The sequence below is a fragment of the Myotis yumanensis genome, unplaced genomic scaffold, assembly GCF_028538775.1.
Source record: "Myotis yumanensis isolate MYYU_CA2020_CCGP unplaced genomic scaffold, mMyoYum1.0.hap1 SCAF_3, whole genome shotgun sequence".
NCBI lineage: Eukaryota > Metazoa > Chordata > Mammalia > Chiroptera > Vespertilionidae > Myotis > Myotis yumanensis.
This window is the reverse complement of record NW_027223754.1, coordinates 124844566-124857127: the sequence shown is the minus strand read 5'-3', so window position 1 is coordinate 124857127 and position 12562 is coordinate 124844566. Positions and strand designations below refer to the sequence as shown.

Below are 12562 nucleotides of genomic sequence, written 5' to 3'. Positions count from 1 at the left end.
CTCACAAGCCTGGCCCCAGTGTGGGTTCAGGCTACAGGAGGCCTTCCTAAGTCATCCTTACGGCCTTGTCACACACATGACCGCCTGCTGACGTACTTCAGAGCCAGTTCCAAGCCTCACGTTGTATCTGATTCCAGACCATGTCCCCATGATGTGATCACATCCCATTGAGTTGTTTGCATAGATTGACCCTATAACCAGAGGCATGGCCTGAATGTGTGAGTGGACTTGCTCTCCCTCCAGCACTGTTCCTAGATCAAGTAGAACTAATTGTGCATCTACTGTGGGCAAAACATTTTGATGGGTGCAGGGGAAAAAATAAATAAGATGGTCACGTTGCTTTCAGGGAGGGAAATAGCCGATCCCCACTGGCATTGAAATTGAAAGCATGGGGTGTCCTCAAATTCTAGGCCTCTGCTTCCCGACCCGCTCAGAAACCCCATAAGTCCGAGAGGGCTATGTGTTTCCACATGAGGGGGATTAAGTGGGGAGGGGTTAAGAATATCTGCAAGTGGAGCAGGCTGGGTAGGACTGGATAGGTGGGGACGGGAAGGCCAGTTCAGGTGCAGAGGACGAGGACAGGTCACTCCCAGGCCTGTGGTGGGAATGTCAGCTGGCACCCAGGGGGCGGGTTGGGAATGAGCGAGGGGGCTGGCTGGAAAGCTGCCTCGCTGTCAGACAGATTTTGCCCTCAATTCTTGAGGCAGGGGGAGAATTGGAGGTCGTTGAGCAGGGAGTGGCGTGAGTATAGGTGCCTTTATGATTGGCAATGGTGCGTGGGAGAGGTGGTGATGGGCAAAAGGCCAGGAGACCGATGAGAGTGCTCATGCCAAGTGCAGGTGTGTTTGAGACGTGACCGGGTCCGGTGACTCCGCTGTCCATTGGGCTGATCTCAAGGGGGCAAGTCTGGACTGCCAGGCCGAGTGAGGAGCTGGAGATGGTTGTCCTCTTCGCAAAGCTGCCGTGACAGGGGGAATGGGCACAGCATCATGGGAGTGAGCGCACGGAAGAAGCAGAGAAGAGCACCTGGGGTGGAGCCTTGCAGAGTAGCTCCATTTTAGGAGTGAAAGCAAATAAGATGGCCAGTGAGGTTGGCCAAGCAGTTGCTTGGAAACTAAAAAAAAAGCATTTTCGATAGTGGCAGCTGATAACTGGTATGGAAATTGAGAGAGTTGAGGATAATGAGGTTAGGGTGGCCCCATCACCGATCATCTTCCTAGAAGACACCTCTAATAGGAAGCCGGCCTGCTGGGGTTGCAGCTGCTGCGTAGGCAGGGCAGCAGGTCGGTGGTTTTTACTGCCGCGCCAGAATGTGAGCCGGAGCCCGCGTTGGAAAGGTGTGAAGGGAGAAGGAGGTTTTGCTTGTCCGCATCTCAGCCCTTTGCATCAGATTTTCCCACCTCTGGCCTCTTCCTGCCTCCTTGGTGTATGCCAGTATTAGAGAGTAAATAAAAAGAGGAAACCGCCCCCCCCCCCACCCCCACCACCTGACTAATTCCTTTCCACACATGTTATTGCTCTTCTGTAAAACATTCGTCAGCCTCTCTTTCCCAGCAGCTTCCTCTGCCCCTCTCTCTGCGCCTGAAAATGCCAATATTTATGTGTTAGTTTTTATACATAAACCTGTGAAGTGGGGCACCCGTTCTGCATTGTTTCCAGCCTCGTGCTCTTCTTTCCAGGGGAATGCATTGTCCCTGTAGCTTGTGTTCCCCTATTTTCCATCGGGCCTGCAGAGCCTTTCTTCCCTGTGGTTAGTGGTTTCTGCTGGAGCTGCAGGAGGTTCCCGACATGGCTCAGCCAGCTTGGGCCTCATGGGGGTTCCTGTCCTCTTTCCGGGGGTTTCCCAGGACCCAAGCAAAGGACACACAGGCCCACTGGTGCCAAGTCTTCTGCTTTCTCAAGCCTACTTCTCTCTGCGTACCAGTTTTTTCCCCACAGCATCCCCTGCCTGCTTTCATTGTCATCAATATTAATAATAACAATAGCTAGGCACTATTCTGAGCGTTTTTGTGTGGATAATCTCATGTAACGTAGCCCTCATTTAACTTAATGACCCCTCATCTCACTCACTTTGATGTAGGGTTAATTCAGCTCTGCAAGGTAGGTGGTATTGCTGTCCCATTTGGCAGATGAGAAAACAAGCAAAGAAGTTCAGTTGCCTGGGTCACTTGGTTCTTAAATCCCAGAGCTGGGACCCATTGACGACGTTGTGAAATGCCCTTTGCTTCTCCCTCAGGTCTCTGAACAGTGTGTGGCGACTTACTGCAGTTTCTTGGCACCCAGTTTAAAGAGTTCAAAAGTGCGTACAAATGTGACTGTGAAGCTGAAAGTTCAGGAGACCTACTTGGATTGTGGAAGCTTGCAGTACCTCGAGGACCCCAGGTTTACAGGGTATCGGGTTGACCCCGAGGTGGACACAGAATTGGAAGTAAAAATTCTGGTATGTTTCTCTTGTTCCGTGTGGGCTGTGCCCCCCTCAACTGGAAAGGTATGCTGTGTTTGTGAGTTTCCACATGCACCCTGATTTCTTCATCTTCGCTTTGTTCTTCACAGAAAGAAAATGACAACTTCAACATTTCCAAGAAAGACATTGAAATTACTCTCTTCCATGGGGAAAATAAGCAGTTAAATTGCAGCTTTGAAAACATTACTCGAAATCAAGATCTCACCACCATCCTCTGCAAAATTAAAGGCATCAGAGCTGCAAGCAGCATTGCCTCCTCATCCAAGAAAGTTCACGTAGGTCACCTGACCGCCCTGCATGCTGCCTTATTTGGGGAAACTCCTTGGCTGAACCAGAATGGAATCTTTCTTGATTCTTCAGATCTTCACTTTAAATAGAAGATGAACAAAGCTGGTATTGCAAGCCCCGGCATAGTCCCTCCGAAATAGCTGCCAGAACTCTTCCCCGTGCCTATTTGAATGTCGGAGCGGTGAACACACCATTGTCTACACTGCTAATGAGTCTTGATAGCTTTTGTTCTAGCCATACGTTGAGACTGTAGCATCTGCAAACAGAATCTCCACACCCCTTGACGGATGAGCTGTCATTCTTTTCCCAAATGCAGAGATGACAGTCTCAGCAGAACCCCAGAGTGGGGGCCTTTCTAGCCCACTCAGAGGAGCATTCAGGTCTCATGGAGGCCAGATCCTGTCTGGGTGGTGGCTGCTTCCTCCACCATGAAGTCATACTCGCTATGATTAATCTTTTCCCAGCCATGTTTGAGGGCCCCATCCCTGATATATTTATGTCCCCCAATAAAGATGTGAGGCCATGGGGAAGGGAAACATATTAGAAGTCTCCCTTTATAGTGTTTATGCCATATGAGGCTCTGCACAGTCTATAACAGGAAAAAAATGCTTTATGACCTATAGTCATAAATAATTGGATAAAGGACAGGAAAAAAAGAACTTCAGACTGGAAGGCAAAACAAAAATATGTTCATGTCCCAGCTGCACCAGCTAATAGCCGTGTGGCCTTAGATGAGTCACTTAGCTTTGCCGGGCCTCCCTTTGTCATCTGTTGGGTGGTAACGATGGTAATAATCATCATCAAATCAATAACAACTGCTAAACTCACTAGTGCTCCCCTATGTCCAGTTAGCTGAGAAGAGCAAATGCTAGCATTCTCCATTATTCATGAAATAGTTCCTGAGTGCCACACTGTGCTGGGGACAGCAGAGGAGACGAGACAAAAGCACTCTCCTTTATGGAGGTTACCTAAAGAGATACAGAGCAAAGAAAAGAAAATTGTGTTAGATGGCCTGGCTGGGTGGTTGAGTGTCGTCCTGTACACCAAAAGGTCAGGGCACATACCTGGGTTGCGGGTTTGATTCTCTTCTTTCCTCCTCCTCCTCCTCCTCCTCCTCCTTCTCCTTCTCCTCCTTCTTCTTCCCTCCTTCCTCAATTTAAAATATTTTTTAAAAAGTGTTAGATGCTGGTAATTATTATGGAGAAAGATGAAGCAGGGAGGGGACTAGGAACATGAGGGCAGTGCCTCCAGTTCTTGATGGTGGGAAGAAAAGATCTCCCTATAAAGATGCCATTTGAGTAAGGAGCTCAAGGAGGAGAGGAATGAGCCGTGGGCTACCTGCAGTAGAGTGAGCGAGATGAAGGGAGCTAGAGGTTGCAAAAGGCCCTCAGTTGGGAGCCTGCCTGGTACATTTGAGGAGGAACAAGAAGGCCAGTGGGGCTAGAGTGGAGGGAGCAAGGGGAATGTTCTGAGGGAGCTGGCGAGTGAATGGTGGGAGCCAAGAGAGCTGACACTATAGGGCTTTAAGCAGGAGTGCCATGAGCTGACTTACTTAAATTATAGAGCACAGGTAGTCATGACGATGCTATAGTTTAAAGACGAAGAACGTGAGGATGGGATGGTTGATAACTATCTCACGCTCCTGCAGCTGGTAAGGAGAGCAGGGGACAAGGCTGGGTCTTAGGACCTGGGTTCTCTTTTGGGGTCCAGAATCTGTGCTCTGGCACTTTGCTCAGATGCTTCCAGAGGGGCTGCCCTGGCTCCAGGGGTAGAAATGTGCCTGAATACGTGTGTGTGTGTGTGTGTGTGTGTGTGTGTGTGTGTTGATGCAAAACTAAGGCTTGATAGTGAGTTTTTTCCTCTAAAAGTTGTACAGAATTTTTATAACCAAAAACTAAAACTGGTAAAAGCCCTCAGGGATCATCTAGGAAGAATTGCCAAACTGGGTTTTGCTTCATTTAAAATAGGCCTGCCCAGAAAATGAAAGATGTAGAAAATATAATAGTCTGTTGTTTCCTTGGTCAAAGGGTAAGGGACTTCTCACCTTCAAGTTTTCACCTCTTTAAACCCCCAGCGCAAAAAGGACCTGTGATCTCACCTCGCCCGCCCTTCACTTTGTTTGTGGAGATTGTTTATGCTCCTTAAGGTAGAGTGGGCTTAGTTGACACGATGCTTTTGGCTTCCTTGGTATCTGCAGATCTAAAATCTCCAGGTCTAACCTAGGACACCTCCAATGATATATCTAGAAACCAAGGCACAGAGAATGTTCTCCATTGGCTCAAGGTCACAGAGCTAATCTGTTCCAGAATGGGACTTGAACTCAGATATCTCACTCAGCTTCTATCTCTTTCTGTATCTTGGGGAAAACCACGTGGGGGGAGAAAATTGGTACCAAACTCCATTGGGTCTGACGACTCTCCTTGTTCCATTAGGTCAAACTGGGAAACTTGGAGCTTGATGTCGAGAAGGAATCAGTTGCTTCCCCTCTGTACTTTCTGATTGGCCTTCCCATCTTGCTCGTCATCGTCATCTTTGGTAAGTGCCCGTTTAATTTTTTCAGAAAAATTATTCCCTGGGGCCTCTCTCCAGGCCTGCTTCAGCTTCCAGGGGCTGTTTGCTTCAGTTTAGTTAATGCACGAAAACCCAAATCACACTTCCGGACGGGAATAACAGCTTCATGTTGAGGGTTTCATGTTTAGGGTGCTTTACAGTTCTTGTAGAGAGAGACAGAGACTGTGTAGCATCGAAGAGGGGGAATTTATAAAAAGAAAAACCCCTGTGAAGGGGCGCTCTGAAGAAGAGGATGCCAAAATGCAACAGAAAACAAAACATCCACTCATCTTAAAAATGAAAACTAAATCAAATAACCTTTGCTTGTAACCAAAGATCCCAGTTGGCTGAAAGGTAATGAAACAAACCAAGTTTCTCCACAGCCACAGGCCACTTATATTGCTCCTCTGTTTTTTTCCTTAATGTTTCTAAACGTCCCTGGAGAAATAAAGTTGAGCCGCAAATATAGAAAGAAACCACAGATCCACAGTGAGCTGCATAAGCCGAACTTGCAAAGATCACACGGTGGTCTACAGTGAAACACCGTGTCTGGATATTGCTTCTTTCTCCACTTCATCTTGCTTCTATCTGTGCTGTGCAGGCAGCAAACCGAACAGGTTTAACACTGGGTTCATTCCCTGCTCTGCCATTTACTGGCTGTATGACCTTAGGTCAGCTCCTTAGCATCTCTGTTTCCGGTTGCCTTACAGTCAAAGGGCCTACCTTATTGTGATATGGAGAGGATTAAAAGAAGTAACTCACAGAAAGCATTGAGACCATTTAGGGGAAAAAAAGAATATTCGTCAATTGTCATTATTTTATTCTAGAAAGTTTTTCTTCTTTTAATAGAAGTTTCATAATAAAAAAGACCTTGCTACCAGTAGATGGGAGTGAGACTGGAGGAAACAAAATTAAATACAGTGGGGCCTTGACTTACGAGTGTCCCGACTAACAAGTTTTTTGAGATACCAGCTGTCTCTCCACTGATTTTTTGCATTGAGGTGACAGAGTAATTTGAGTTAACGAGGTCCTTAACAAGCTTGGTCTGGGAATGAATTAAACTCGTAATTCAAGGCCCCACTGTACAGTTTCTCCCTGGACCACCCTGCAGAGTCAGCAGTCTTCATGGTAGCATGCATTGTACCTCTTCAAGGAAGGGCGGGGCATGCAGTAATTCCCTAGTTGAACGCGGAACACGTTCTTCCCAGGAGCATTACTCAGGACTTCTGTTCCCCAGGCTGCACTCTGGGCAGCACTGCTCACTGCGTGTAAAGGGAGCTAGTGGGCCACAGCCACTGAGCAGTGAGCTTTTCGTGGCTGTGATCGCCAACGGAAGCCACAGGGGGATGTTCTGTGGGCGGCAGGCGAGGCCAGGTGTGTGAGTGCTTTCACTCGGGATGTGATTGAGGACTGAAGAGCAGACTCTCTGCAGCTGCGAGGACAGGGCCTCCGTGGAAACCTGGGAAGAGAGATGAGGGTTGAAAGGACTTTGCAGATACCAAGGAAGCCAAAAGCATCGTGCCAGCTTAAGCCCACTTTACCTTAAAGAGCATAAGCAATCTCTACAAGCAAAGCGAAGGGTGGGGAAAGGTGAGATCAGGGGTTCCTAGTAGGCCGCAACGTGGACGTGAATTTAGAATGAAACTTACCTACGGCGGCTTAGATGCAGCTGGTCCTCAGAATGGAGCCCAGCATTTAGAGTTTATAAGTCATCTTACTCGTGGCCAGCCCCGGACAGGACTTTAGTAAGCTACCATGCCCAATTCTGGATTCCAGATACGACATAGGGGTAGACAACTTGGGAAGAGCCTAAAAAATACCTGAAACGATCATCGACAAGGCAAAAGAGGGTCCCTGTGAGAGGAGTTCATTCCCTGAGGCCAGTTAGTCATACACATAAATCTTCCCCTCGCTGGGCTGAGGACCACCCACGACAAAGGACCAGGCCTGACCTCATCTTCTCTAGCCCCAGAGACGGCACAGTTATAAGCAACAGAACAGATACTCAATAAACACAAGGTAAATGGATGCAGAGATGGATGAGTGGACGTGTGAGGGAGCAAGTGTCTGGAAGGAGACATTAGCAACTATTAACAGAAAACCTTAGAAAGGCAATGCCTATGTTAAGTGGAAGTATGAAGTGCCACATTAGTTGTGGAGAAGAGTTCTTTTTTCTTCTTCTAAGAACACAAGAGGAAACAGACTTAAAATGAAAAGCAGCTCAGAGCTAGAGCTCACAGACTAAGTGGCTACAGGGACCAGGAACATAGATGAGCTAAGTGACCTGAGCAGAGCAGTAGAGCGTAGTGGACACTGTGGCAAAAACCCTCTGAACATATGCCCTCTCTCAAGTTGTAGCGGCTACTCGGCTCTAGCAAACTGATGTTGTGGGGAAATTGGGTTCCAATGATCCAGATCTTTCAAATTTTCAAGAGATTTTAAAAAATGGTAATCATCTGATTTAAAAATAATGTACATCAAAAATTTTTTTAAACGCTGTGTGGGGCCAAACAAAGCACATCCGTTAGCCAGATTCAGCCAGTAGGCAACCACCGTGGGATCGCCATGCTTGAATGAGCCTTGCAACATTTTAATAGTGTGTAGATCTCACTTGTAAAATACAGTTCTGCTAGGAAAAGCAGGGCTGGGGGGGTTGGGGGGGCTTGGCGGGGTTGGATGGCAGCATGAGATGACACAGTCCTGGGAGTCCAAAATCCCAGAAGAAGTCTGGGGAATAATGTAAGTAGGACATTTGTCATCACAGTTCAAACGATCAGGGAAGCAACGCGGCTTACACAGGGGTGAGCAAAAGTATGGAAAATAATATAGTTGTTTGTATGGAAAGTAATACAATAATTAATGAATAATAATACAAGAATAAACTGTGTTTCACGTACTCACCACTGTAAGCCTCCTTTTGCCCACCCCTCTATTTCTCAAACACTAAAATACAAGCAAAGGTGATTTGATTTAGTCTTCATTTTTAAGATAAGTGGATGTTTTGTTTTCTGTTGCATTTTGGCACCCTCTTCTTCAAGCGCCCCATCACAGGGGCGTTTCTTTTTATAAATTCCCCCTCTTAGGTGCTACACTGTCTCTGTCTCTCTCTATAAGAACTGAGTCACCCAATGAAGGGTGACTTTAAATTTTCTTTTTGTTTTTTTAAGTTAACATGTCAATCTGATGCTGGGTCTCTCTGTCAGCAGTGGCCGTGGGGGTGACCAGACACAAGTCGAAAGAGCTGAGTCGCAAGCAGAGCCAACAGCTGGAGCTGCTGGAGAGCGAGCTCAGGAAGGAGATCCGCGACGGTAGGCTCCGAAATTTCATTCTAGAAAAACAGGCCTTTTTGTATTGTCGTTTTTGGGTTGTTGTTGTTTTTTACCCTTAAATGGAGGCGGCCATGGTGATGAGAAGTGTTTGTGTAATAAAAGACAACTGAACAGCAGGGTCTGGGCCTGACTTTGTGTCTTATTTCAGCTCCTCTCTGCAGCCAACCAAGTAATTATCTATTGTTTCTTCTCTAATGAAAACCAAGGTCAGACTTCGCATTAGACAAAGCAGCACAAGATTTTATCCACTGTTTGCCGAGTTAAAATATTGCTCTTGGGATTCTGTTTTGCAGGCTTTGCTGAGCTGCAGATGGATAAATTGGATGTGGTTGATAGTTTTGGAACTGTTCCCTTCCTTGACTACAAACATTTTGCTCTGAGAACTTTCTTCCCCGAGGTAAGAGCATTGATCATGTTCCTAAGGTTGAATCTTGAATAATAATGAAGGTGCTTGTTGCTATTGTTGAAACGGGTGTTTGCTTCCCAGGCAGCTGCAGATGATGTGCTTGGTACAGAACAGTGGCTTAGGTTGGAGCAGAGCAGGGAGGCGGATAGTTATTAATTGGATTGATTAGGGCACAGAGCAGTGATGGGTCGCTGGCAATTACTCTTTGTCCAGTAACAAAAACCTCGGAGGGACAGAAGTTCAGAGTGATGATTTTTGCTTTATTTTACTACCCGTGTAGAACTGAATTTGTAGCGGGGAAGCGAGCTAGTTTATTTAAAAATCAATAAATTGTGGGCTGGCCAATTTGTTGTGTTTATCTGCATGATTTCCATTGCAGCCACTAGATTATTCACTATTACTTCTCAATTGGAAATGAAAAGTACTACCGGCCGAGAGGCAGGACAGGAGACATGTCTAGGAGAATTTGAGTTAATAACAGCCATTCTTAACAATGTAGAGTTTTTATGGTTCCCTTCAGTAGTTACTATTTAGCTAATCCATAAGTAGCATCCTCATTTAGTAGCAGCAGCTGCACGCAATGATGGATTTGCTGTAGGACTCCAAGGGGTAGTCTACTCAACCCTTTGGGTTTCGATCTCACTTATGTTCTCACACCTCCATTCTCTCACCCACTCATGCGGCCTCCTTCATTTACCCTCCCAAGTCTTTGGGGAGGTACACTCATCCTCCTGTCATCACCCCCACATCCCAATACCCCAACTGCCCTTTTTGTCCAGAACTGGTGACCACCAAGAAGCCCAACCTCCAGAACACATCAACACCAATTAGCATGATTAAACCAAGATTTTTAAGCCAGAAATCTCTCCAGGCCAAAAGCAAGCTTCTATCCCTTCTCAGAAGCTTCTCTGCTACATTTGGCCAGAAGCCTAGAGTTCAGAAATCCAGACCCATGCCATAAGCAATTCCTAGTTTCTCTATAATTCTAGAAGTGGGCACCGTGATGTGTGATGTTGTGTCTGGAGATTGGGATACTGCCATCAAACACCCACCATATTTTTTGTGTAAGTCTTACTGTCGTAAATCAAGGAGGCTATAAATAAGACTTCAGCTTTTTGCATTATAAAGTATTTTTTAAACTTATCCTCCAAGAGTGCCAGCCGCCAAGACTTGCCATTTTGCCACCTCACCCATTTCTGCAGATGAGCGCCTTGGAGGGAGGGAGCCCAGTGCCCTGAGTCAGGATGACAGCGCAGAGCCTCAGCCCAGCTTGCATCAGGAGTCCCATTTCCCGGCTCTCTGACATCCCCATTAAGAATTTAATACCAAGAAAATAACAGAGATTTCTACCATCAACATGAGTACTGTGTGGGCTTTTACAGTTAATGATTGCTCTTGAGTGCTGAAGAGAGTAATCTGTGGCCTGAAAAATAAATTTTCCCCTCTTCTAAATTCAGTAATCAGGAGCAAGAGAGAGTGATGAATACAAAGAAGCACTGTTGCAACTGTTTAAAAAAGTCCCAGGAACAATTCTGTATTATCTTAGGACAGCGATTTTCAACGGGTGTGCCGCAAGAATGTTTAAAACATCCAGTATCTGACTCTTTAGTCAGGGCACTGACCTCTTTTCCCTTAGTCTGTCAAATTAAAAAAATGACAGCAGCCTACACAACAATAGCCAAGGTGGCATTTCCCTATTTAAGATCAAGAATCAATCTGTTTAAATTGCCCTTCTACTTAAAGTTGACTCAGCAGAAGAATAGTAGGAAGTAGGAGATGCAAATCCAGAATTTGATTTTTCTGCCTACTACTAAGGGAAAGTATGGCCAAAATGGTTAAGGTCTTCTTGCTTGGGCTAAAAAAATAAAGCAAAAATTATCTGCAGAAGAAGTTTAATAAGATAAATAGCCTAAAGTTCCAATTATTACCCCCCAAAGAAGAAAGAACACTGAATGTTCTGGAGTTTATTTTTCATTCTGTTGACTCATTCAAAGTGTTATTCAGCATGCTTTTAAAATTTAATCATTTAATTCCAATAAGATTTATGATACATTAAAAAAAAAGAAAATTCACTTTTAAAAGTTTATATCCTAGAGCTACATAGCATTTCGCATAAAGGTATTTTTAGAAAGCAGCAGGACAACAGTACCGTGGTCTAGTTTGCTGTGAGTTAGTGATAAAAACAACAATAATAGCTGACATTGAGCACTTACTCTGCATTCCTTTATTTTATTTCCACACCAAGCCCACAAGTGGAATCACTGTTGTCCCCGTCTTACAGATGAGGAGAGTCTGGCACAGAGAGGTTCTGCAACCTGTCAACAGTGAGGTGACCAGTCTGTGATGAGCCAGGACTGGAAGCTCATTAGTTTGGCTCTGGATTCTACTTTTAACCACTCTCTTGAATAACCTTGGGCATTGAGACAATAGATACTACTAAGCTAAGACTTGCAAAAACTTGCGAACACAATTCTATATTTATGCTCAGAAGTTAAAGTGCATGAGGAGTGGTCTGCATATTTAACTACTACTTCTTTAACTGTGAGTCAATTCTTTTAAAGTGTGAGAGGCCTTCATCTACCAAAATCGGGACTGAGGCCATGATAATTTTTCTTTTTAGAGGTTTTCAGAATTCACTGGTGTCTCTTGAGAGCTGAATAATTATTTATTATGTATTAGAGACTATGCAGTGAGCATAAACCCAGGAGCTCTTCAGATTAGCAAATAGTGTCTCTGCTTTATTAAAACGAACTTGGGTATTATAACAAAAAGCACTATTAATTTCCTTTGGATGTTATGAATAATAAAAGTGTCTCCTTCCTCTCAGTCAGGTGGCTTCACACACATCTTCACTGAAGATATGCATGTAAGTCTATAAGTTTTCATTTCTAGCCCATGACTGCCTGACTTGCATAGTGTTATCATCATCATCGTCATCTCCATTATTACTTCGAATTTTTATTGTGGGTTTTTTTGGATCCTGAATTCAATATTAAATAATTCATTGTCTTGGAAAACCCATTGTGGATCTACTTTCTAACTTTAAGTTATTATGTTCTATTATACTATAGTATACACTTTTTTTTTCCAGAACAGAGATGCCAATGACAAGAATGAGAGACTCACAGCTTTGGATGCCCTAATTTGTAATAAAAGTTTCCTTGTTACTGTCATCCACACCCTTGAAAAACAGAAGAATTTTTCAGTGAAGGACAGGTACTAGTCAATTTGTTTATATTTTGAAAGCCATTAAGTAGAGAAAATAAAACCTGAGCTCCTTATTTTATTTCCACACACCACCTGGACTCGGCTCTTGACAGCAGGCTGCTTGGCTGGGCGGTCACACTGCTGGGGAACCTCCATTTCAGATCACACCCCCCAACACAAATTCTATTCTAAAGATGTACACATGCAACCCTCTTCCCCAAAAAAACCCTGCAAAACCCCAACACCAAGAAAAAACCATGAGTCCTGAATCAAAAAAGCAGAAGTGCTATTTTCTATTTTTAAAAACACCCTGAAATT

At 44.9% G+C, this 12562-nt stretch overlaps 1 protein-coding gene across 3 annotated transcripts in view; it reads left to right on the top strand.

The window, feature by feature from the left end:
* PLXNC1 (plexin C1) overlaps window positions 1-12562 on the top strand; it is a 183925-nt gene that overhangs the window by 103692 nt on the left and 67671 nt on the right. For 2 of the 3 annotated variants that reach the window (XM_070409572.1, XM_070409570.1), the window contains exons 13-19: window positions 2237-2440; window positions 2554-2739; window positions 5185-5287; window positions 8506-8610; window positions 8925-9028; window positions 11865-11903; window positions 12129-12253. In XM_070409572.1, coding sequence (XP_070265673.1) covers window positions 2237-2440; window positions 2554-2739; window positions 5185-5287; window positions 8506-8610; window positions 8925-9028; window positions 11865-11903; window positions 12129-12253 — 866 coding nt within the window. The remainder of the gene's footprint in view (window positions 1-2236; window positions 2441-2553; window positions 2740-5184; window positions 5288-8505; window positions 8611-8924; window positions 9029-11864; window positions 11904-12128; window positions 12254-12562) is intronic. The other variant, XM_070409571.1, reaches the window with a different exon arrangement.